Source organism: Protopterus annectens, chromosome 10.part0, assembly GCF_019279795.1.
Source record: "Protopterus annectens isolate FY-2018-M chromosome 10.part0, PAN1.0, whole genome shotgun sequence".
Lineage (NCBI taxonomy): Eukaryota > Metazoa > Chordata > Ceratodontiformes > Protopteridae > Protopterus > Protopterus annectens.
Genome location: NC_056744.1, coordinates 1719710857 through 1719738332, shown reverse-complemented (window position 1 = coordinate 1719738332; position 27476 = coordinate 1719710857). Strand labels below are relative to the sequence as shown.

The 27476-nt window shown below is 38.8% G+C and overlaps 1 protein-coding gene across 1 annotated transcript in view; it reads left to right on the top strand.

Moving 5' to 3' along the window:
* Positions 1-27476, top strand: part of LOC122813949 (zinc finger protein 708-like) — a 200199-nt gene that overhangs the window by 76163 nt on the left and 96560 nt on the right. The window contains 1 exon segment of the mRNA XM_044086493.1: positions 9154-9279. Coding sequence (XP_043942428.1) covers positions 9154-9279 — 126 coding nt within the window.

Below are 27476 nucleotides of genomic sequence, written 5' to 3'. Positions count from 1 at the left end.
TGTATGGACACAGCACTGCCAGGATCTGGACACTGTCATTCAAATAATACCTTGCATTCAAAAGGAATTTTTGTGGTGGGCTCAGGAATGTCACCTAATCAAGGGACTCTCTGTGACCCGGCCAGAGGCGAGTCAGATTTTAACGACAGATGCCTCAGACAAAGCTTGGGGAGCTCATCTAAATGGAAAGTGGATACAAAACAAGTGGCCTGCCAGACTACAACATCTACATATCAATCTGAAGGAGATGTTAGCAGTCCAGTTTGCATTAATAGCTTTCAAGGATTTACTTCTTCCAGGGCAGGTGTTGATTCTAACAGACAACACAACTGTCATGTGGTACATCAACAAGCAAGGGGAACACATTCTTATCCTCTATGCAGGCAAGCAATGATTTTGTGGGAGACTGCTCTCAGTTTACAGCTCAATCTTCAGGCAAGGTTTCTGCCAGGAGCACAGAACTCCTTAGCAGATGTGTTGAGCAGACGAATTATGGATCCCCACGAGTGGAAATTGGATCCTCATGTATTTCAGAAATTGACAGTGTCATGGGGAACTCCAGACATAGATCTGTTCGCTTCTCCACTAAACCATCAGCTGCCAAAGTTTTGCACAAAAAGGTTTCATCCCACAGCTTGGAAAGTGGATGCTCTTTCTTTCAATTGGAGCAATCTTCATGTGTATGCCTTTCCACCTCTGCCTCTCCCCTCAAAGGTACTTCTAAAGGTCAGACAGGACAAGCCAAGGATGATTTTAATAGCTCCAGATTGGCCTCGACAGCACTGGTACCCATTACTGAGAAGTCTGGTACGGAAGCCTCCATGGCCTTTGCCTTCGATTCCACACCTGTTGTCACAGGAGGACAGCCATTTGCTCAATGTCAAACTTCACTCTCTTCACCTAACAGCCTGGCATATTCTGTTTTGAACCATAGAGGGTCTCAACTTCCACAACAAGTTTTGAATGTGATTTTGGAAGCTAGAAGGCCTAGTACAAGGAAAGTGTACGCAGATAAATGGAAGAGATTTTTATTTTGGAGTGCAGCAAAGGATTTTGATGTTTCTGAGCCCAGTTTAAGTGTGGCTCTTCAATATCTTACTGAGTTACTGGACAAAGGTTTGTCCTTCTCTTCTATTAAGGTTCATGCTGCAGCAATTTCAGCTCACTATGAATGTGACCCTCCATTGTTTTCTCATCCTTTGTTCAAGCAATTTCTTAGAGGGGCAAAGAATATAAGACCCCCACGTAGAGCTCCTACTCCTGCTTGGGATCTCAATTTTGTGTTGGAGAAACTCACTCTACAACCTTTTGAGCCTGCAGCTACTTCTGAGTTGAAATATTTATCATGGAAGACTGCCTTTTTGTTGGCCATTACCTCTGCAAGAAGGGTTTCTGAATTACAGGCCCTTGTGGCAGTTGAGCCTTTCTTGATTTTTCATAAGGATAGGGTATCTTTACGTACTAATCCTTCCTTTATGCCTAAGGTGGTTTCTAGTGTGGCTTTAATCCAAACTATTCATTTGCCTACTTTTTATGCAAATCCCCAAAATAAAGGGGAAAAGATTTTGCACACTTTAGATGTACACAGGCAGTTGCGATATTATTTGGACAGAACTAAAGGGTTCAGGCAGTCTCAGCAGTTGTTTGTTTCTTTTGCTTTGAGTTCTCAGGGCAAGCCTGTGTCAAAACAAACTATTTCTAAGTGGATTGGGTTTTGCATTGCTTTCTGTTATTCCCATCATGGCAAGGAGATTCCAGCTGGGATTAGGCCTCATTCCACTAGGGCTACTGCCACTTCGACAGCATTTTTGAGGGGAGTGGCAACCAAGGATATTTTGGAGGCAGCTACTTGGAGTTCAGTGCATACTTTCTCTAGGCATTATCACCTACCACTTTACTCTAAATCCAGGGCTGGTTTTGCCACTGCAGTTTTGCAGGGCATTTTGGCAGCTCCTGCTTCCTTGTAGTTTGGCCATCCTCCCTTACCTCTGCTTTGGGATTCTACCCAAGTGTAAGGACTGCAGCAATGTGAGATGAAGAACATAGTACAGTTTTGTACCTACCATAAATGTAGATGTTCGAAGATCCACATTGCTGCAGTCCAATTTACCCTCCCTCCTTCCCCTCTGTAGTTAGAGGTGGTTGTGTGGGTTGGGTTGTACATATTGTGTATATTGTATATATTGTACATATAATTAGTGCAAGGGTGGTTGGTTGTTTGTTTGCTGTCTTTTGGTTTTGACCTTTATTTTTAGGGTCTTCTGACATCTGGGGCAAGAAAAGACTGAGGATATGACGTCGGTCATGCGCATTTGTACCCTGACGTCCTGATGTCAGTCAAATGCGCCTTGACCAACGTCAGCCTTATACTTTGATATTCGGGCCGACCGAGGACAGCGGACTACCCAAGTGTAAGGACTGCAGCAATGTGGATCTTCGAACATCTACATTTATGGTAGGTACAAAACTGTACTTTTCTATACTACCTACTCAGTAACACATTTTGCTTTGTCTAACTTCCTTTGTAAGTGATTCAGCAGCCTACAGTGGACCTCACAAACATACTCTCTCCCCCCAAGTCACCTCTGTCCTAGATACTTACATAGTGAACGTTGTAGATGACCTGCTCACCTTGCTGCCTGCCTTCTTCATTCTCTCCACTAGGTGGCAGCACTTACTTAACCAGTACCAGTGCAACTTTAATGTTACCTTGGCTTCTCTCCTATTAAACTGGCCAATTAACTTAAGAGCCTGTATTTTTCTCTATCTACAATCTGTTTTTTCTCCCCCTGTACTACATCAACTTATCTATTTAAAACCTCTCTTTCTTCCCTACATATTACTTGCGCTTATCTGGTACTACATCTACTTACCTTTCTATATCATCAGCAGTAGCTGATACTTTTTTCAGCTGATCTTTCTTTTTTTTGTTCTTCCCCACCCTGTTCGCCCTGTTGGGCTCACTCTGCTACCCTACCCTACCCCCAATTCTCACCCACCCCCACTACCTCTACATTTATACCCATTTAGCCACTCCTACTTCCTCTCCAACCTCTAAACTCCACCCCTTCCTCTTCCTATCTCCTCCCACTTACATACAACTCTTACTTCACATCCCTCCCTCCTTCTCACTCAACACCACTACATTGCTTATCTAAACCCTAACATGGTTAGAAAATACTCATCCTTCCCAATTCAACTACTACTCCTTCTGAACCTTACCTATATCTACTATCTTAACCAACCTTATCTCATAACCCACTCACCACTCTTACACACAACCTGCCTTCTCCATGCTTCACAATCTAACTTCTTCAACTCAACCTCCCCTGAACTATATCCCTTCAACAACAACCTATGTTTTCATTTCAAACTATTCCCCCCTCATAAAACCTCATCAACCACTCTACCCTCCATATCTCCCACTAACCTTTCAACTTATACCTCTCAATCAAAACAATCCAAATACCTCCACTACTTAACTCAACTTCTAACTTCCATACTTTTTTCTGGTGATATACACCCTAACCCAGGCCCACCCCCTCCTCCTCAATAACTAAATCCGTCCTACTTGTATCTTTTAATGCACAAAGCTTAGCTAACAAAATTCCAAATCTCCATGCCTGGCTACGCCATAACAAACCATACATCCTAGCTATTTCTGAAACCTGGCTAAAACCTCATGTAAAAAACGAAGAAATAGTACCACCTAATTACTCCATCATCAGAACAGACAGAACCCATAAAAAAGGTGGTGGAGTAGCTCTAATCTACTCTTCCTCCGTATGCATAACACCCTATAATAAAGCCATTCCAAAGTTCGCTAATGCAGAATTAATACTAGCTCATCTTCAGCTAAACAAGCATAAATTTACATACATAGCCTCTCTTTACATTCCCCCTGGAGACAATGTCCCAATACTTGAAGAAATCCTCTCCTGGCTATCAACTAATATCTGTAATGAAACTATAATCATGGTAGACACCAATATTAATTGGTCCTCCATTCAGTCTCCTACTCACCCCCTCAACATCAACCTATACAACTACTCTCAACTCATCAACTCCATAACTAGGCCATCCAAAGACTTCACTAGTGGCAACATGTTAGACTGGATTCTAGTCTCCCACCCCCACAACTATCCTGACAGTGGAACCCTCCCTGACTCCCTCAGTGACCACATTCCCATCTTCACTAGAAGCCTTCCTTCTCCCTTACTAATTACTCATACTTACTTAACTACCCAATGCCATAGAAACTTTAACCCAGAAGCTTTCTGTGACACCCTTAAATCACTTAACTGGTACCCTTTAAAAACGCTACCACTTGAAAATGCAGTAACTCACTTTAATACTACCTTCCTACATATCCTAAATAATCATGCTCCCTTAATAACCAAAAGAATAAAAAGGAAAGCCTCCCCCTGGTTAACTAAAAGTACACTAACCACCATGCGACTTAGAGATAAAGTGTGGACACAATACCAGAGGAACAAATCTACATCTAACCTCAATGAATACAAAACTCTTTGTAACTCAGTTAAAAAGCTTATCTCAGCAGACCGTCAAAACTACTTTGTCCAACTTCAAAGCAACCATAAAACCAACCCACAAAAGTTCTGGAGAGGTATAACTACCCTCTTAAAACCTGGTACTACAGAAAACCCTAACCCCTCTCCACATGTACTGCTACCCAGTTCAATTCTTTCTTCATTGACTCTATTTCCAAACTTAGCTCTTCTTTTTCAAATAACAATCCACCTCATACCTCCACTTCTCCTCTCCCATCTCCCCCTCCAACTTCTTTCTCGCATTCCTCACCCTCTCAACCCCCACCATTTTTCATTAAACTCATTCCTACTTCTACTATAAGAAAACTCATGCAGAAACTAAAACCATGCACCAGTGCCCCTGATAACATTCCCTCATACTTCCTCAGCATAGCTGCAGAAGCCATTGCCCCCCCCCCCCATCAGTATCAAAATCAACCACTCTATCCAAGGTCTTGTTCCTCAAATGTGGAAAAAAGCTTACATCATTCCCCTACATAAAGGAGGAAATAATACTAATATTTCCAATTTCCGTCCCATCACCATCCTCTCTCCCATTTCTAAAGTCCTAGAGAAATGCATCCCCCTTCAACTCCTCCCCCATCTCTTGGACAACAACCTATTAACTCCTACCCAACATGGATTCAGACCCCATCATAGCACTATGACTGCCCTCCTTTCCTTCCTTGAAACTGTGAATAAAGCTAGAGATTATGGCCTCACTGTATCTAGCATCCTTCTCGATCTCTCTAAGGCCTTCGACACTATCTCTCATAAGCTACTTCTTACTAAACTATCTAACCTAACCTCTCACCCTCTTCCCTCAATTGGTTTACCAGCTATCTCTCCAATAGGCAACAAGCTGTCAAATGGAAAAAGGCCACCTCCTCCTTCCTCATCACCCCCACAGGTGTCCCACAAGGTTCCATACTGGGCCCCCTCCTCTTTAATATTTTCATTAATGACTTTTACCACTCTATCCCTCTTGCTAACGTTATCCAATATGCAGATGACTCCACAATCATCTGTGCTGCCCCATCCATACCAGCTCTTTTAAAACTAACTCACGATGCCTTCTCCACCACAGAACAATGGATGAAAGACAACCATCTAGCACTCAATGCTGCTAAAACTAAACTTATGATATTTACCTCCTCTAAAACTAAAAACTTCGATCGAAATTTATTCTCCATCACCAGCCAAACTACAACACCTCTTGAGCTGGTATCTGAAACCAAACTACTAGGAGTTCAAATAGATGACAGGCTCAAATTCAACTCCCATCTATTACTAAACATAAAAAAAACACCAAAAACTTGGTATGCTCTACCGACACAATCGGTTCCTCACCTCAACTACTAAATTTACTCTCTCTACTACATTTCTCTTACCCTCCCTTCTCTATGGAGCCCCTCTTCTAACAAACCTACAATCATCTCTCAAAATCAAACTATCCTCTTGTTACAATAAAATAGCCAGATTTGTCACTAGCAACAAATCATCAACCCATCACTGTGAACCTCTCCACAAACTAAACTGGCTAGAGCTACCAAACTACCTCTCCTATACTCAGCTCACCTATGCTCATAAACCCATTTTCCAGCCATCCCTCTGTCCCTCCCTCTCCACTACCTTTAAAATGCACCACACTCAAAGGCTTCTCAGATCAAACAATCAAAACCTTATAGAAGTTTACAGACCCCTCCACCCCCCAGGACAATACCTCCTGTCATACTCTCTAGCACACCTATGGAACTTCCTTCCCCCCTCCATTCGTACCATTACTAGCCTCCCATCCTTTAAAAAATCACTCCACTCTCATCTAACTTCCACATGGGAATGCTCCTGCTCCTATCCCTCATAACCTGCACTTTACTTCAACACTTTTTCCCTTCCTTCTCTCAAATCCCAGGTAACAAATTCTTGCTTGCTTCTATTATACAACTCTGTAGTATCTAGCAATTCCTACCCTACTGCATCTAACTACCTATCCTCAATCCTACTAAAAAAAAAAAAAAAATTATTATACTTTTGACATTATTACCTTTGACTGAAGTGCTTTTGATCACTCTGTTTACCTCTGTAATCTTCATGCAATCTATGTGTGTATATTTTCTTTTCTATTATCTTTGTTTGTTTACCTCTGTAATCTTCGGAATATCCTGGTTAAACAACTGCAAATAAATAAATAAATAAATAAACGTTACTTTCTCCCATCAACTTTCTCCAGAAGGTACGTTACAGTTGTAACACCAAGTAATTCTCAGTTAAATAGCAAATGTTAATCAGATTTCTGACATTAAGATACCACTACCTTTTAAAAGTAATTAACTATTTCTCTTTTTAAGTCCAATCATGTTGTCAAGCCATTTGTTCTGCATTAGATAGAAAAGTCATTGCCAAAATGCATAGTATTGAAGGGGATTCAACTACAGGTTTGAGAACCTCATTGAACACAGATTTTGTTATTCTTCCCAGAAATACACAGTCTGATAGAACTTGGATGCATATGTTTGATTCTTTATAATGAGTGGAAATTCAAAATATAACTGCATTATACTCTGTTTCACAGTTTTAGTTTCCAGTCCTGCTTTCTGTATATTATGAAAAGTAGCTGCATTTTGTCAGTAAAGGATTTATTCGTCTTTTTGACTGTTTTTAGTTGAAAATTTACTTATATTTCGATGTTTGCAAAGTTTATGCCTCAAAACTAGTGACTAGGTGAAGTGGCAGGGACGTAGGAAAGAAGGCACTTTTATTTTGTAGGGCCCATCTCTCTTTTCTCTTTTGTGGAATATACACTCTTGAGTTAAAGAAATAAGTCTAAGAAGAAACTATTCTGTGTGGGGGATCAGGTCTATATCACTGTCATCACTATTTAGTGAACTCCTCTTCGTCAAACACCTGTTGAGCAAAAAACTTAATCATCAAACTAAATATTCAGTGTAAACTATCCTAGGGTGACCTAATGGTAGTCCGCCCTAGTGACCATTAAAAAAAAATTAAAGACCTACACAGGTGAGGGGGGGGCTATGCCCCCACCCCCCCTAACTAAATATAGCAACTCTGAGATCCCACTACAGTGGAGAAAAGGGCAAATTCCAGATGTCAGCCAGCCATTGTTTTGCCTTACGAAAGTGTTCGCTGAAAATTTACTTCGATGATTAGGTTTTTCACTTAGTAGATAAATGACGAAGAGGCATTCGTTAAATGGTGATTCAACGAAGTGATACAGACCTGGGGTGGAGGTGTCAGTTGTACTGCATGCATACTAACATTTATTGACAACCTTACAATGGAAGGCTTTTTTTTTTTTGGCCTGATTGCTTACAGGTGAGAAACGTGACTTTGAGAAGGTGAATTATTGCAAGTTTTTTTTTTTTCTGTGTAATTTTTGTTATATTTTGGTGTCATTATTATAAAGTGTACATAGGTGGTAGATGCAGGGTTTGAAAGCATGCATGAAGTAAAGTGTATATTCAGATACAAACATGTGCACCATATAGAAAAAGTGTTATCTTTGCAGGTGAAGAAAGGAAAATGTAGTCAGTTTGAAAGCAAGTCAAGGAGAAGTTCATTCACAGTTTATTTTTAAGCTTTGTTCTTAGTATGTAGTGAAGTAGTGGGTCACTGATGTAAATAATAGCTCTTATACCATGAAGAGAGGGTTGCAGCAGTGAGGCAGGGCATAAATATTACAAAAACTGTGAGGTTTAAGACAGTTGGAGTTAGACTAATCTGTGATTTAACTGGATATATGTGTGCACCTAATTTAGTATGCCTTCTGTGGCTGCTCATACCTATACTTATGATTCTGAGAATATTTAAAATATAAACCATTGTCATTAAACTGCTTTTTATAAGAGAATTCTGTAACCCCATTCACAAACATGTATAATCTGTGAACATAACTCAGACCTGTACTCTGTAACTTACCACAGTCCCCCCTATAAGGCAGAGCTCTGTGAGATACAGGTCACAGCATTCTTGGACTCTGTAGATGCAGCAGTGTGCTAGGCTTCAGAATATCTCCACATGTAATGGAAGGCGTATGCATTTCCAAACATCAACATTGTAAGAAATGTTTATTAAAAGATTCTGAATCGTCTTCCGTTTTTCCATGTAATTGTAACTAGGATACAGTTTGTACATTTTGGTAAAAAGTTCCTTATCAGAAAAACACACTAGTGACTTCATTAGAAAGCAAACATTATTGTGAATTGAATTTGAATGTGCTTCCTACAAAAAAATTGTGTAGCAGCAAATGTTGTTTGATATTGTAACTATAAAGCTACATAATGAATAGCTACACAATGAGAAAAAGAAAATATGTACGAAAGTATTTAATATTAAGCTTGCTATGATCACAAAAGGTTTCAAGCTCTAAGTATTTTGTTTTATTTTAAAATTGATTGCACTGCGATTCTTTCAGTAAAACAAACTTGTATGCATAAGTACAAGGAGGCTGTACTTACAGACTGAGGGAATATATTCTAAACTTATCAAAAGAAGTCTCTAGGCTGTACACTCTGTTTATTCACTTTGTATGAAATCTTGAGAAGAGTAAAATTTAATGTTATGGTTTTGCATTTTTTATATGCAGGATACAAAATCCTACCAGAAAAATTATTACTGCTAATTAAACAAGATTCTGATGAACAGCCAAAGTGTGATGTGGAGGGAAAAAATATCACAAAACAAAATGGTAACCAAAAAGGTCACTTCAGCAGTAAGTGAAAAACTCATTAATGCACTTTTAAGAACTTGTTTTGCACTGATATTGATACTTTTTGAGGAAAATGGAAAATTTACAATGTAGAAGACCGAAGGTAAGGCAGTGTAATAAGGTAATGATATCCTTGGCTAAATCCATACATGCAACATTTATTTTTGATGTAAACAAGGCTATTGTATGGTCGGTGTTATGAAAGAAATGACATTATGAGCAAAGACTATTAGACTTTTTCTCTGTTTCTTTGTATTCATTTTTGAGTAGTATCTTATAACATTTTAGAGGTTAGACTCAGGAGGCAGTTGTAAAACCTCTGATTTTTGTGAAATTTGTCACAGCAGACCAGATTACTTGCTCATCAGAATTTACAGTTTTTGATGATCACAGTTCATTTTCTTAGGCTGCTAATATAACGTTATGCCTGGCCCAGTGGCATTATGGGTATGGGTAAAGGCCTGCTAGGAAGAATGTGTGCATTGACTACAATAAGGGTATATTCAGTAATTGCAGAAAATGTGTGAATCCATAAAGAGGATTTGATTCGACTGTAATCTAGGTGAAAAAGGTGAAGGAGAATATTAACTATATAAATCAGTCAGTTTGTTTATATAGTCACTGATTTCTATCTGTAAGCATTTTAGATTGATCTGAACAATAGTTATTCAGTTCTTCACAGAACTTAATGAGAAGCAGTGAAGTAAAGTGCTCGTAACTTATACTGGTGTGTAGGGAGTATTATTTAAGTATTTACTTTTTCACTAAGGTGAAGGGTACCATAATTGATGGTAGGTGAAGTTTTCTGAAAAAATCTGTACAAATCCACCAAGTATACAACATTTCTGATCCTGATGTCTGAAGCATGGAGCTTTTGATAAGCATTCCAGCAGTCTGTTTCTTATAACCCCATCATACCTAGTCTTGCATTACTTGGTCACTTGCTTACACATGTGAAAGCCTAAATCAGAATTGTTTAAATTGCTACATTGAATCACTGATTTACACTGCTGAAAGCTTACCCCACCATACTTTATCTTGCTATAGTAAATTGCTTCTTTTTCCACAGGTGAAAGCCTATCCCAGAATCCATACCTAACTACATGTAGAATTATTTGTTTACACAGGTGAAAGCTTAATCCAGCAAACTCTGCTTTGTTAAACACTGACTTGTTACTTAAACATGTAAAAGCCTAACCCCAACCAGCCTTACCCAAAATTTTATTATATTCTGAATTATTTGTTTACACAGGTGAAAACCTGTCCCACCATTCATACTTTACTATTTCTTTATTGGTTAATGTATTTATTTTGTTTACATTTAAGTGTGTTGATGTAGTTGTCTAGTGGCCCTTTCTATACATTATTAGTGCAGTTTGTTACAGAGTTACATAGCTTATAATTCTAAGTACACATTTCATTTGAGTATGATTTTTGTTGCAGGATTTATGAACTCTCTTTTTTTTTGAGCATGTTTGTTATCAGAAAGCAGTTGAGTAGTTGTGAAGTGCACACTTGGAAGTGTAGTGTGGAGAAGTTGTACTCCTGCTTTTTAAATAATACTGAGCTATTTAACATGTCTACCTTGTTGTCTTATGAGGCCTGTGAAAGTCTGCCAAATCCTTTCTGTTGCAGCAATAACTCATTTAAACTGATTAACGACTAGAGGAGCAGCTTTCAGTCACATGACTGAGATCTTAAATCAGGAGTGTCCAACCCGCGACCCGCAGGCCGCATGCGGCCCTCAGAGCTCTTCCATGCGGCCCGCGACCCTTAAATTTAAATTTAATTTTAATTTAACTTTTTTTCCGTGTGTTTACACGTTCGCGTACTTTTGCTGTTCTGCGCATGCGCCAACTTTCGTTTTTTCATACCAGCGTCGTTCCGCTGGTATGCGCATGCGCGAAAACACCATTCGGTCGTTTTTTAGTTCTGGTAAAGCTGAAGGAAGGAGCGAGATCGTGGAGAGAGGATTTATTTTATTTCGGAGTACACACTGACTACAGTTACACTACTACAACATAGCAAAAGGTAAGGTAAGTCATTTTGTGAGTTTAAAGTGGACAGATTATTTTTTTTTAACTACTAGTTAGAAAGAAAAGTTTATTTAAATTACTACAGTGGTAGGTTCAAGAGTAGATGACCTGGGATTCAAGCAGAGAAATAACCATTTACAAGAGGCTGCGTTTTATCGTGTTCTGGCGTAATTACAGATTGCAAATTGATAGTTTTATGGGGCACTGGCAAAGCTGACAGATGGAATATTTAGTAGAACCTATGAGTTAAAGGAGTGTACAATATATGTGTCATGGAAGGAAATGTACCTATTAAGAAGAATATTAATGTGCCCAGGAAGGAGTTAGTTTGTGGAAGGCTGCATGTGTACCTTTCCTGATCATTTGCCTCTTGTTATTCAGTTATTGTAAGAATATTTTAAGAATAACACTGAAAAGTTGTTTTGACTGGTAAAGTTTGCCTTTATACGACAGAGACGTTAAATTAAATCACTACGGTGCCTTTTGCTGTATTATATACCCCACCCCCTTATCCGGGCAATCTATCCCCTTGCTGTATTTTAGGGTGAAGGGCGTGCTGCAGTCTTGTTGGTTGTACTAGTTGTTTGTTTTCACTCATTGGTTTGAGTTCAACTATACAGTTAATTGTTTTGAATTATTAACTTTTTATTTTATTATTTTTTTGGTACTGTATACTGCAGAACTTGCAACATAAGTTTTCGCTGCGTTGGTCCCAAATGTTGTATTATTGTTCTAAGTTGTAGCAGTACTGATACCAGTTTAGTGGAGTCAGGCTTGAGGACCAATTTTGGCCATATCCTGGCTAAGAAGTATGCTGCCGTATATTATCAGCACATAGGATAAAGAGCAGCAAGCGTCTTCGGGTTATGATTTGGTTAAGTATAAATAGGTTAACAAAAGTCGAACGCGAAGTATCGATAGGCTAGCCACTCACATTTATTTGCATTTGTTTACCGGAAAAATAGACTGGGCAAAAACCCTTTTCGGCGGAGGCCCGGAAGGTGAGCTGTAGTAGTAATAATAATGTGTCTTTAGGTTTTTTTCCCGTTTAGGGCTCGCCACAGCGGAACTCCGGTCCGCTAATGATTGGCAGTAGATAATACATTGAAAATACAAGAATAACGGAGATTACAATAGCAAATACAATCAAATGGTTATACAGTTTTGCATTGCCTAAGTACACTAGTGTATACTTAAAGCGAGCATTTAGAGAAGGGCAGATGTCTGGTTACAGTCGAAGGGCTTGTAGTTTCATTTTTATAATCGTACTGGGCAGTAAGATTGTACAGCAGTATGTGATGAGCATCTTGTTTTATTAAGAGGAGCAGTGACTTAAGTATAACAGCTAGTGAAGAACTGAGGAGATTAGTAAAGTGGAATGACACAAAATAAAAAGGTGGGTAGTAGGGATTCTGAGCAATAAAGAGGTGAGAGCTGCACTTCAATTAGACTTATTTGCTGAATGTAGAAGCATTTTTTTTTGCAAATCGGGAACATAAAAGGATGCTTATTATGAAATAAAGCAGAAGTTAATATAATGCTGACACCTGTTTATCTCCGTGGTTCTTATTACTGGCAGTAAAACTTTGTAAATATAAAATTATCCCACTGGTGTCTCTTTTTTCACTTTCTGTTTGATCCTTTGAGTGTCTCAATCTCTTATTTCTCTCTGTCCTCAACCACTGCCAATCATCAAGCTTATTTCATAACTTTTCCACTGCTTACCCATTTCCCCATATCGTCTTGCTGCTAATTGCATTAACGTTCAGGAAGGCCCTACTTGGGAAGTAAACTTGGCAATTACATTGGAAAGGCAAGGAGAGTGTGAAGAATTTGTTAGGTAAAGGAGCGAAAACATCACCTGAGAACAGTTGTCAGAATCCCTAACATGTGCAGTAACACGGACTGAGTAGAACGTGTGCCAGGTCCGGTCAGTGACCACAGAGACAGATGCTGTACCTCTTTGTCAACAAGATGTGCCCTGGATTATTTGATGTGAACTTCTGAATCTGCTTTACTGTATTCCATTACCTACAATGTTGTTTCTACAAGTTTAGGCATCGTTTTCACCTTCTCTTAAGTCCATCCCACAGCCCAAGTCAGTAGTTTTAATTTTGTTCAGTAAATGCATTTTTTTCATTGTTTCAGCAAGACATATTGCAAACCTTCATATTACCTCCTAAGAAGTGTTGTTCTTACTGAGAAATGTTGTTTTTAGCTGTCTTATCAATGGATCTATGACCATTACCTTTGGAATAAGAAGCCTTATTATTTTTTTTATAAAGTTATAATGGAATTGCATAGTAGTCCAAAGTTTTTTCCTAAGGTGATGTGTGTGTTTACTGAGAAGAATTTAGTCTACTGATCTGTTTTGTTTTGTAAGTAAATCAGTCTTGATTCTCTTTATAAGCAAATTGGGGATTGCATGAATGACAGTGCTGTCCATATTATTATTCAGGCTGGACAACCATAATGTGATATGAAATTATTTTCAGTTCCTTTCCAGCTGGCATCTTTGTGAAAGATGATGTAATGGTATAGTTTGACTTACCATTAATATTTACTGTTGTGACTGTTGCCTTGTGGTTTTATCTTTGTAGTCCACACATGTATACCGTACCTCTCGATGTTTAGCTGTTTTATACTGTTTACCTTCTTCCCACTTTGTAGTCTCTCATCTTTGAAGCCATACAAATGTACGCATACAGCACAGTGATGTAGTGATTAGAATTCACAAAAAGTTGTAACCCGAAGAGGGTTTAAACCAGGAATAAAACAAAACAAAAATCCGGACAACTGCACACTGAAGTAAGGTCCACAGGCAAATCTTTAATGGAAACCAGAAGACTAAGCGCTTTCACCATACAACCATGGCATCATCAGAGTCAATGACTACAACATACTGATCCCCTTATTTAAATACACCACCAATTAAACAATTATCCTTAATTAAAAATTTGATAATAAATAATGGCTGAATACCATTAACTAGCCATAGAATTCTAAATGCTACAATACTAAAAATTAAATACAACAACACATCACCCAACAATATTTAAAAATGTATATGTTATAAATTTATATAATATACTATTGTACACAGTAAAACAAACAATTAAAATACTACTAATATTACTAAATCAAACCATATAAGATCTGTGCCTTAAGTTTCCATTAAAGAATTGCCTGTGGACCTTACTTCAGTGTGCAGTTGTCCGAAATTTGTTTTGTTTTGTTAGTGATTAGAATTGCTGTCTCACAGCTCTGTAGAATAGATCATTTCTCATCCAGGATGTCTGCTGTTGGAAGTCTGCATCCCCTCCCAGTATCTGTATGCATTTTTGCTAAGTGATTTTATTTCCTCCCATATCCAGAAAGAATGCAGGCAGACTTCTACTGAATTGTCTATATGTGAGCTTGTGTGTGTGTGTGTGTGTGTGTGTGTGTGTGTGTGTGTGTGTGTGTGTGTGTGTGTGTGTGTGTGTCTGTGTGTGTCTGTGTGTGTGTGTCTGTGTGTGTGTGCGTGTGTAATCACTAAGTGGGTGATTATACATACTTCCATTCTCTTTTCTTGCTGAATTATACAGACCATATGTTATTGTGATGGCTATCCCTGTGATGTGAAACAGGGTACCAGTTAATAACTGTTTTTTAAATAATTAGAATGAGATATTGAATTTTAGGGAAATATTATGCATTTATTAATTTATTTATTGTTCAAATTCACCTACAATACAGCCACATTAGTCCGCATAAACCTGGGGTATTTTGCTCTTTAGTTTATTTATGATGCGTTGTTTTTTTTTTTTTTTTTTTGCTCTTCAGTTAATGTGAGACCCTTTTTTTTTTTTTGGTCCTCACTTGCCGTTTGCCCCCAGACCATTTCTGTTGACTCAATGCTGCCCTTGCAACTGAAAAGGTTGGACACCCCTGTCTTAAATGGTGCAGTAATGCTGATTGGGTCTTCCAGATCTGGCCTGCATGCATGTTGAATTCCAATAACCACACTTTAGAAAGAAGGGTAAACTCATTCTTTAGTTTTGGAGGTTTGGTGACACAACATTAAACAGTGGCACTGCCACAGAGAAAAATTAAAGGAAAACTATAACTCTGTATGTTCTCTGTTTTAAAATGACCACAAAATATGTGTAGCGCCTGCAGATTGCAATCTTTAAATCCAATTACTATAGGAGTCCTGTTTGTACATACAAAAGAATGGAATGAAAATGGAAAATGACAAAGAAATGTACAGTTATGGATCATGCTACTATAAGGACATTTTATGTCAGTTGGTCAGAATGGTGTTTTATATTTAAAAGAAAAACTAAAAAAGTTGTTTTTATAACTGCAGGAAAAAAATGAAGGAAAATGAAAGATATCTAGAGATGGTTTCACTTCAGAATCCTGAAATATCACAATCCTGAACTTCATAATCCAGAAGCCCAAAATCCTGAAAATTCAAAATCCTGAATCCCAAAAGACTGAAAACACACAGGATACATATACTGACTATAGACAACACAAAACATATTACATTCTAACAAATATAAGAAGGGGGGCAAGCACCCCTGCATCCCCCATGTGGGGGGCTACACCCCCACATCCCTGCTACTTAAATATGTCAACTCCAAGATTGCACTTCACTGCACTATCATGAGTTATGTTGTAGTATAGTAAGTAAAAGGGAACATTACTAAGGTTACAACAGGCAGTCATGAAACGTGATGGTATGTTTGCCATTTTTTCTGTGAAGTGCAATCTTGGGAGTTCATATATTTAGTTAGCAGGGGATGTGGGGGGCACAGCCCCCCCATATGCGGGGCATGTGTTTCTGTGTGTACTTGTACTGGAATATTGTCATTCTTTGTGTCCTGTATATTTTCAGTATTTTGAGTTTTCGGGATTTTGGGGTTCAGGATTATGAAGTTCAGGATTGTAATATTTTAGGATTCTGAAGTGAAACCATAGCGATATATGAACATGCTTTTGCAAATTTAGAAAAGAATGAGAGGGAGTATTATGATAATGAAAAAGAATTAATTATGAAAAGATTAAGGATTTGTTATATAAACAATATTTACTACACCTTAAAAAGAAAAGGTGTCAGCATATTTAAGGAAAATAGTGAAAAGACAGTTGTGTAATGAGAGAAGTGAAAAATAGAGGAAAAATAGAAAGAAAAACACAGGTCATGGAAATTCTAGATCATTGTATGGAAGAAATGTTCAAAGAAATAATATGGGAAGTAAAAAAAAATCAGATCAAGTAAATAAAGAAGTTGAAAAGAAATGAGTTTGTATGAGTTGGATAATGTGCTTAGACAGGTAAGTATAGATTCAATAGCAAGACAGGTTGGGATAGGATATGAAATGTATAAAATGTAATGAGATGGCAAAAAGAATATTTGTTACATGTTCTAAATCAATGGTTAAATTAAAGTTTTGTCTGTAAGGAATTGTGAAGTGGAACATTAAAATTCATGAAGAAAAAAGGAGAAAAAGAAAATCTAAAAATGGAGCCCGATTGTATTAAAAAATAGAGACTGTAAAATTTATGAACCTAATTCAAAAAAGATTGAAATGTAAGATGGAAAATATTGACGAAAATGTATATGGTGTGAAAGGAAAAGGATGTCAGAAGTTTCTAATGATGGATAAATTGTGGATGACATTGTAAATAGACGAGAGGAGGTCAAACTTATGGTAGGTGATATTAACAAAAGTTTTGATTCAGTAGAGCCTGAGATATTATGGGAATAAAGGAAGATGTGTAATTTTAGTAATAAAATTAAGAAAGTTTGTATGGCAGTATATAGTAAAATAAAATAAGAGTTATAGTAAATGGCTGGTTAAGTAAAGAAATAGAGATGACTAATGGAATAAGACAAGGATGGTCTATGAGTTGTATTTTATTTGCTTTACTTTAATATATGGTAGTAAGTGAGATGAATTGTAAAATGGAAAATACAATGTAGATAATGCATACAGGTGTAGACATTGCACTTTTGATGACATCTGCAGATTATATATTGTAATAACTACAAATAAATTATGGATGAAAGAAGTGTTTTTTTTTTGTAGCTGCATATTTATAAGAAACAGTTGTGATATTAAATAAAGATTAAATCAAAGTTTTGGAAGATATGGTAAATATAGTTGTAATACAATTCACAATGAAAGAAATGTTAATGGAATAAATTTCAGTCATAAAGAAGTAAGTAGAATATAACTGGGAAAACATTTATAGAAATAAAAAAATATAGTTTTTATGGAAAACATACAGATTATCTTATAATAAAAAAAGATAGTTTAATATATTCAGTATTAATCGGAAAGATATCTGTCAAGTATGTTTATGATTCAGATAATATATGTAAAACAATTATTAGACATGATCGTTACATTTATATGGGGTTTTATATTAAATCCAGTAAATAGAGTATTGTACATGAATAAAGATTCAGGACTAGGATTATTGAATCCAGTGGTATTTGCATCTTCTTTAAATTTGAATAAAGCATTGAAATGGATAAATAAAAAATGTGAAACTAGTAGTAGGTTTGTTTAACTATAAGCATGAAAAAATAGATGGAAAATAAAAAGAAATAAAAGAGAAAAAGAATATTTTAATGAAGAAATAGATAATTATCAAGAAAAAATAACAATTTGAAGATAAAGATTGAAATAGAAGACTAAAAACATGGTATAAATATGTAATGGCACAATGTTATTGTGCTAATCCATAGGAACATTTACCCAAAGAAAATATTAATGCTGCAAGATAAAGAAATGGTGTAGTAATAAAGTAGAATGTCAAGATCCTTATGGAGACTGGAAGTAAATAAACTGTGAAAGCAAATATGCCTTATAACAAGAGGAGTGAAAGAATATATATATATATATATATATATATATATATATATATATATATATATATATATATATATATATATTGTATTGAAGAAGATACCACAGAAATGTTTTAATGTAATATGGTGAAGAAAGTATGGGAAAAAGTATGTGAAGAAAGTTTTGGGAGATTTAAGAGAGTAGTAATATAAATATGAATATTATAAGAATAAAAAGAATATAAAATAAGAATCCACAGAATTGTTTTATGTAGTATGGGTGGTTTGGAATGGGAGATTAAATGAGATTATGTATAATGGGAAGTGTATTTTGTCAATAATAAGAAAAATCAGATGGCAGTTGTGGAAAATAGCAGGGGTCTAGTATGAAATGTATAAAGAAGATTAACATAAAATTGACAATTTGTTCAATATGCAATGTATACAGATGGAATTATGTAAGCAGCTATATAATTTTGTAAATCAGTACATTTGTTAATATGATCAGGTTATAAATATGTAAAAATGTAAATAGCAGACCCCTGTTCTTTTCAATAGGTGCCACAGGATTTTTACAACAAACTGATCTACCACACAGCTGAAGCAAATCGAGCTTTAATTTAATTTCTCATCTGCAGATTCGTGTCTTTAGTGTTTTGCAATCACTAAATATGTCGCAGGGAAAGGGCAGCACTTTGTCATCACTCCAGTATAGATATCTATGCTTACAGACCAGGGTATGACAGTTAGTGTAAATGAGAGTGGATGGGGGCAGATACATAGCAGGCAAAAATTGTTTATACCAGACCACATAGCAAGCTAGATAGATGTGTTGATGGATATGCAGTATCAGCTGTATTTACTGTGGAGTTGAATGAGCATTTGTCCACATGGTTGCATGACTTTGTTTTGGTTTTGGTGAGTACCCAGTAGATCTGCAGTGATGTGAGTGCAGAAAAAAAATCGACAAATTTGACAAGATATTTTTGGTTGTAGTGGCTGCGACACTGCCATACGGCCACACATCAAGATTCCATTTGTTTGATTGGTTATGAAAATGAGCATGTGTTAATAAGTCTGGTAATAACTCTGTATAATTATTCTGCTGACAAGTCCCTCATGGAGTATGATGAATGGATCAAGTACCGTAACAAAAGTGTAGTGAAGGGAGAAATTGACCAGAGTGCAAAATGTTAGGGGGGGGGCATTTGAGGGACAGGCTTGCACTTTTTCTTAGAAAATGCCAGTAGAGAAAAACACTTGAATTTGGTGCATTTTATTTTGCTTTTGTTCTTCACTTGAAGAGATGGGGGCAGTGATTGGCTGAACTGGCTTCCTACAATAATTCAAAGAAGTGTATTTTTTATTCTGCATTTGAAGACCTAGGGGCTTGGATTTCCTTAACAGAAATACTACCGGCACTTATTGCTGCACTAAGAATGCAGTACTTTGATCTCAGTAGCTACTGAATTAGTTGGCTGATAATGTTACTACATTTACAAAAAGTTTTGAGAAGTCCTGCATGGTGTTGGTAACAAAAATCAAGACATTGAGGCTCTGATTTAGGGGTTTCTTATTCTAGCCATTGTCTTGAGAGCAGGTTCAGCTGTGTAGCCAGGTGCGGCCCAAATTTTTGTGTTAAATATTGGGTACTCTTGTTTCTTTACTAACTTTTTGGGGTAGGTAGCTCCATTTGGTGGGAGCAGTGCTAAAGCTTTTTTGTTCACTGACATGCCAAAATTGTGGGTCTTTGCAATGCAAGACAGTTGACAGAGTTAATTTTTAATTAACCAGGGTGGATTTTATAGTTAGTCTGCTGGCGAGAAACAAACACTATTTATAGTGTTATCTACTTTGGTTGGATTAACTCAGGTTAGTCCCAGTAGGCATTGCCTATTTTCATGGGAAACCTTAGGTATTTTTCATACAGATGAGTAGAGTTTTGTTTTTTACTGTAGAATTTTTCCCCACAATGCCTTTTGGCTATCATGCCTTCCTATGAGTCCAGCCCATTTGTTTACCCCATTCTGAATATTTACTAGTGAGGGGAGACCAGGCTAGGGGCTGACAAATAGGCAGCCATGGTGGTGTCTGGGCCATCTCCAGCATCCCAGCACTTAAGGTGTATGAGTGCAGCCCTAACCCACTCTTGGCTCACATATACACCTGCATTATAGCTGAGTGTTCTTTTACCTCTCCTGATGTGCAAATAATCCATAACCATGTATGCAAGAGCCAGCATCACTGACTTGGGATCATCCTAGTCAGTTACTAGGCTATCGGCCAAAGAGTCATTTTAAGTCTAAACTAAGCTTACCCCAAATTTACCAAAATATTGCTGATGTTCAGTACCCTCAAGAAATGTTATGGCTATATTATAGGCTTGTATACATAAAGTGTTCACAGACTGCCACAGTCCATTAGGGACATAGGTGCCAAACGAGGGATAAATTGAGAATTCCCATCCATCAATCTAAGTTACACTTGAATAGGGTTAGTGATGAGCTTTGCTTCACGTGGATGTGAAACCTGTTCCAACATGGCCTGTTTATGTCATTGATGGGGTTTAGGTCCTTGGATCAGGTGTTTCTGATGCTATTTTGTTTTGTGGCTGTACAACAGATCCATCAGTGTGGGATCAGATATTGTAGACATAGATCACCACGCAGCAGTCTGTAGAAGAACTAGTACAGGGATAGGGCTTTCAGGTGGTCCTCATAGAACTTGTTTGTATCATGTGTTCTTTTTGTGAGGAACCTCTGTGGTCTGGCAAGCTGTTGAAGTGCCTGGTAAGAGTTCATTGTACTTGATTGGTTTGATGAAAGCAGAGTACTGTGGAATAATGTCCTCCTTGGACTTGAATGTTATGGCTTTGTTCCCTGGTTCTGTGGCCACTGGTATTGTACAAAGCCCCTCATTACACAGGAGAGAGTTGGACTGGCCAGGACTGCCCTGTCCCTCTTTAGGATGGGCAAGTTGGTGCAAAACTGTCACTGTCACTCTGTCTCACTCATTTCTTCACATGAGCTGCTATTTGAACTTGGGTTTGTCTGAATTGCAATCAGGGCTGTATTCCTGTACACCACAGAGCCATGAGACTAGGATAGATTTGGCCAGTGCACTGAAGACATTCTCTTGTTCTTTGGTGGGGAAGTTATTCACTGTGGCACCAACATGAAAGGAAAAGGCAGCCAGTTTGTTGGAAAAAGACAAGAGTTAAGACAAAGTGCCAGAACTAAATGGAGAGGAGATGGTTATCACTACTGTGCAGATTGGTGGTATGGAGGATACCAAATTAGCATTATATTAAGAAGGCCTGCAACTGCTTTTCTAGTGGGAGTAGAAGAGATCCTGGTTTGTCTGAGCTGAGGATCATACTGAAAAGCTTTAAGTGAGACTGCTTGATTGGTCAGAAAGCTAATTGCTTTGTTAGTTTTCTCTGCCTGTATAAATTCTTTGTGTTTCCACACTTTATGGATCATTCCAATATAGATCACAAACACTTGGCTTGTATCCAGTGCAATCCTATGTTAGATAAGTACTTTAAATTCATTTTTTGCACTTGTCTAAGATATTTAGGAGTACTGCTGCTGTATTTTCTAATTATTTATTGTATTTTTCTGCCCTTTATTTATGTAAAGGATCTTACTGCTAGTTTCTCTGTATTGTAATTGTCGTAAGTGTGTGCATTTCTAGCTAGTTTGTTTGGTTGTCCTGTTTGAATTCACCTTGGGATAACTAGTATAGTGTGGTTTTACATTTCGGAAGGCATTTGACTGCTTTTCTAATGAGAGTAGAAGATGGTCTGGTCTGTCTGAGCCCAGGGATCACACAGGAAAGCGTTAAGTGAGAGTAGAAGATGGCCTGGTCTGTCTGAGCCCAGGGATCACACAGGAAAGCTTTAAGTGAGAGTAGAAGATGGCCTGGTCTGTCTGAGCCCAGGGATCACACAGGAAAGCTTTAAGTGAGAGTAGAAGATGGCCTGGTCTGTCTGAGCCCAGGGATCACACAGGAAAGCTTTAAGTGAGAGTAGAAGATGGTCTGGTCTGTCTGAGCCCAGGGATCACACAGGAAAGCTTTAAGTGAGAGTAGAAGATGGCCTGGTCTGTCTGAGCCCAGGGATCACACAGGGAAGCTTTAAGTAAGAGTAGAAGATGGCCTGGTCTGTCTGAGCCCAGGGATCACACAGGAAAGCTTTAAGTGAGAGTAGAAGATGGCCTGGTCTGTCTGAGCCCAGGGATCACACAGGAAAGCTTTAAGTGTGAGTAGAAGATGGCCTGGTCTGTCTGAGCCCAGGGATCACACAGGAAAGCTTTAAGTGAGAGTAGAAGATGGCCTGGTCTGTCTGAGCCCACGGATCACGCAGGAAAGCTTTAAGTGAGAGTAGAAGATGGTCTGGTCTGTCTGAGCCCAGGGATCACACAGGAAAGCTTTAAGTGAGAGTAGAAGATGGCCTGGTCTGTCTGAGCCCAGGGATCACACAGGAAAGCGTTAAGTGAGACTACTTGAGTGGTTAGAAAACTGTTTGCTTTGTTAATCCGTTTTCTTTGCCTCTATAAATTTGTTGTTTTTGCAGTTCTTGACTCATTTCTACAGAGCTCACAAACACTTGGCTTGTATCTAGTACATTCCTAGCAAAGATAAGTACTTTAAGTTGATTTTTTTGCACTTTATAAGATACTTAAGAGTACTGCTGATTTTCAAATAATTTATTTATTGTGTTTTTCTGCCCTTTATCACTGTAAAGGGCTCTGATTTTCATTGACCTTGCTGCTGCTTTTTCTGCATTGTAGTCATTTTAAAAGTGTGTGTTTCTAGCTAGATTGTTTGATTGTCCTGTTTAAATTCACTCTGGCATAACTGTAGTGTGGTTATTCATTAAGAAGGCCCATGACAGCTTGTCTGGTTGGAGTAGAAGGTGGGCTGGTCTGTTTGAGCTAGGATCACACAGGAAGGCTTTAAGTGTTTTTAATGGCTGTATATATTTCACATTTTCATGGGGCTGATCATCATGCAGAAGCAGTTAGCAGTGTCATATGTAGTAGCAGGGCCGTAGAAGGTAAAAATTCTCCTATAGAACTACCTCTGAAATTGTATCCAATAATTCAGACATTGTAGACAAACTACCTTGCATGTTGAGAAGCATAGCTAGCTTGCTTGTTGAGGAGCACTGCCCTTTAAATTTGGTATTACATTGATTGGTCTAGTCCCTAGTCCCAAAAGCACCCTAAATTGCCCTCTTTTAACCCCTTGAGCAACACACCCTCAGACATACTTCCCTGGACTGTAAGTCCAAACAACAAACAAATGACAATCAACAGACCAGGTCACCAACTTTAATAACAGGTATGCACTCTAGTGCCTGGGCTCAAAAAAGCCTTCTAGGAGTGACTCCTTTTTGAGCCGAAGCACTAGAGTGCATACTTGTTATTAAAGTTGGTGACCTAGTCTGTTGATTGTCATTTTATTTTATTGTACTTCCTGGACTATTTGAAGAGAGAATTTAGGGAGTTGTAAAACTGTGTCTCACAGACAGGTATGAGCCTAGCACTGAGCAACATTCTACCTTCACCAAAGATTATGCCACACTACAAACAAAAGGTGATTGACTTTAATAATTGGCTTAGTTTCAGGTGTCATTCTAAGGGGAATACAGTACTTGTCAGCATGGAGGATATGATTAAGAAGCCAAGTTGCTTTGCCAAGGATGATCTGCACCTATCACATCTAGGCTTTCAAATATTCACTAAAATATTGCCACAGGGCCTTTTTTAGGCACTACCAAATTGACAAATCTTCCAACATAGCAAAATCAACCCATGGAAATCTAAAGGCACTACTGCTCATTGCCAAGAGTTTAAACAACAAGCTCCTCTCTCTCTACAAGCTCTCCTCACCCTAGAGAATCCAGACAGCTGTGCAATTACCAAGACATGGTGTGAAGCTGCAGAGAGTACCCTGGCAACATTTAGACTGGCAGCTGCACAGACAGGGACTAAATGTGGAGGTTTTTGATCTACATCAATAATGAGCAAACCTCTGTGTTGGTAAAACAGTATGATGACCAAGTTTCTCCATGTACAGTTTACATATTACCAAAGTCCTATAATGTATCCTACCAAGCTATATCTTATCTTCTATATCCCATGAAACCCTGGGCCTCCCGGAGACACTCACTATTCAATAAATACCATACTCATAGGATCATAGGAAATTACTAGGCTTCTGACACTGAGGCTTTTACAAGCCTAGCCAAGAATTTAGCCCATGTTCCGACAAGTCAGCACCCGATGACCCTGTCCAGCTAGGACACAGGTGGAATCCCAGGGGTGTATTTTGTGTTCACCATCCAGTTATCCAGGTTGCACTTAAAATGGGATAATGAGGTACTCTGCTTGAGATAGAGAGGGAGTCTTTTCCACAGAAGGGGGAGTCTCAGGGACACATCTGTCCTGCCAACAAGTCCTATTGATGTCACAGACCAGGCTGAGGTCATGCATGCTGGTAACTCGAGTAGAGTGTGACTTGTAGATATGCAGCAATCTCATCAAGGCGGGATCTGAAATCGTTTTGCATGCCAGACAGAGGTCACCTCTGAAGAGTCTGTATGAGACTGAGTAGAGGGACAAGACTTTTAGCCTATCTGTGTAGGGTAGATGTTTGAGGCCCTGGATTCTCCTGATGAGGAACTTCTGTGGTATCTGCAGGTGCTGCATGTGTGGGACATGCATTAAGGGCCACTGTATTCGGTAATGGGTGTTATAAGGGAAGAATACAGGGATGTTATGACCTCCTTGCCCCTGGATGAAATACTCTTCCTAATGAGGTGGGCCAAGTAAAAAGCCTTCCATGCAATGGAGGCAATATGGTGGTCAAAGGTCAGGTTGCTATCAACCTAGGTGCCCAAGTCTCTCATGACTGATTACATGCAGTCATCTCCAAACTTGGTCAGCCATAGCTCACTGGGATTGGCCTGCACCTCAGAAAGGTATATCTCAAATATCAGAGGCCCCAAGACTGATCCCTGAGGTACTCTGCTTGTTCCGGGTCTACTACTTGAGGTGGCTTCCCCTATTTTGACTAGGTGAATTCTATCAGTGAGCCAGTTTGCTGCCCATCTGATAACATACAGACTGATGCCTAGTTGAAAGAATTTATCTATTATACCTGGATGGGGAATAGTATCGAAGGTTTTGGCCAGATCAAGGTAGGCAGTGTGCACCGTCTTCCCCTCATCCATGGCTTTGGTGACCGTCTCTAAGAAGTTGACCAAGTTTAACAGACATGATCTCCCCTTGACCAAACCAAACTGTGTGGGATTGAGTGTTTGGAGGTTGCCAATGTCCTTGTTAATGAGGTCCATTATAATCCATTCCATGGCCTTGCAGATCAGGCTAGTTAGGCTGATGGGACTATAATTTCCCAGATTGGTGGATGCTCCACCTTTGTGCAGAGGGATGACACTGGCTGTCCTCCACTCGGCTGGGATGAAGCCGGTACTCAGTCTTTGGTTGAATAGGGTGCCTAATGGTGCTGCAAGTTCCTGCCTGAGTTCATGTAGGATGCAATCTGGAATATTATCGGGTCCCATGGAGGCTGTATTTTTTTGCCTTTGAGAGGGCAGTGATGACTTGCTTCCTAAAGACAAGGAAAAGGGGGGTAGGTGCTGTGGATGTCCTGATTTACTGATGAGGGGGACAGTGGGGTGAAGTTTTTGCTGAACCTGTCTGCCAACAGGTTGGCTATATCTACAGCATTTGTGTATGTGGTGGCCCTGACCACCAGTTCTGAGCAGATCTGTGTGCTTCCTCTGAGATTGCGGACATATGTGAAGAAGGCCTTATGATTGTCTTTGGTAGATGTGGCCAGTTTGGACTCAGTTTGTATTGGAGTGGCCAGTTTGGACTCAGTTTGTATTGGAGGATTTAACTATTGCTCTTATTTGCTTGTTCAGGCTTAGGAGACAGTGCTTCCAATTAGACACCTGCTCTTTCTTGGTCCTGAACAGACATTTTTTCTTTTCATTACAGAGTTTATTTATTGTAGATGTCCACCAGACAGGTTTACTCTTCCTTGAGGAGGAGGATTTGTCCTGTCTGGTATTCCTGGTTCCATGCAGCTATATAAATGCTCGTATAGTACTTTGGTGTAGGTTTGGACATTTGTGCCAGTTCCTATGGAGGGGAGGAGGCTGTGAAGCTGTTAATACTTTCCCTCAGGGGGTTATAATCTGCTTTCAAGAAGTTTTTTTGTTTGACCATAGCTGGGGGGGGAGTTGGGGGAGATGGTGACTTTGAAAGTGACCACTTTGTGGTCTAATCTTACCAGGGAAGATGACACTGTAGGGATGCTGCAGTGGGGACTCATGTTGGTTAATACCAAGTCCAAGATATTACCACCTCTTGTGGAGGTGTCGACCAGCTGGTCCAAGGCATTTTGCACTGTCAAAATCAAGGAATCTCTGGGCCTTTGTGTTTTGGCATGATTAGTTGTTCTAGTCTATGGTTGGATAGTTAGTCATCCAAGATTAAGGGTAAAAGGTTGAATCTTGATAGATTCGAAGAGGCCCAGATAGGTGGAGTGGGCATCTTAAGTCAAAGGTGGGGGTCTGTAGCTATTTGAATAGGGGTCTTATCAACAGTTAACGGCACCAGGAGTGTCTCCTGTGCATCATACTGCTTGACCAGTAGTGGTGTGCGTGTCTTTAATATATATTGAAACTCCCCATCCTTTTGCTTTGCTACCCACGGTTTTAGGTCTGAATGTATGATAGGATGAGTAACCAGATTTGGCTGTGGTGTTGTCCGCAGCTTTGAACCAGGTTTCTGTGACTGCACAAATGTCAGCATCTTCCAGGTTTAAGAATGCTTGCAATGAGTGGAGTTTCATGTTTACCAGCATGACCTGTAATTTGTGTTTTGGTGAAATTCTTATGGTGGTAGTTTTGACCTCATGGGATTCCCAGAAATGAGCTATGGGGTAGGCAAGAGCCTTTGCCAGTAGCCTGAAACCCAATTGAGACAGATGAAGACCATCTTGGGCAAAGCATCTTGGTCTGTTGATCATGTCTTCCCGGGCTGTCAGGTACTGGATCCCTAGGAATGACACAAGAAACTAAGCCAATTGTTAGTCAGTCATTTTCTGTTTGTATTGAGGCATTGTTCTGGGTGATGATAGCATGCTGCTTAAGGCTAGGGACATACCTGCCTCTGGGACACACATAGTCAGTGTGCTTGATAATGTCTCTTCATATAGTCCAAGGAGGTACATCTCAAGTCATTCACACCAAAATGGACTGTGACAGATTCATAATAGTA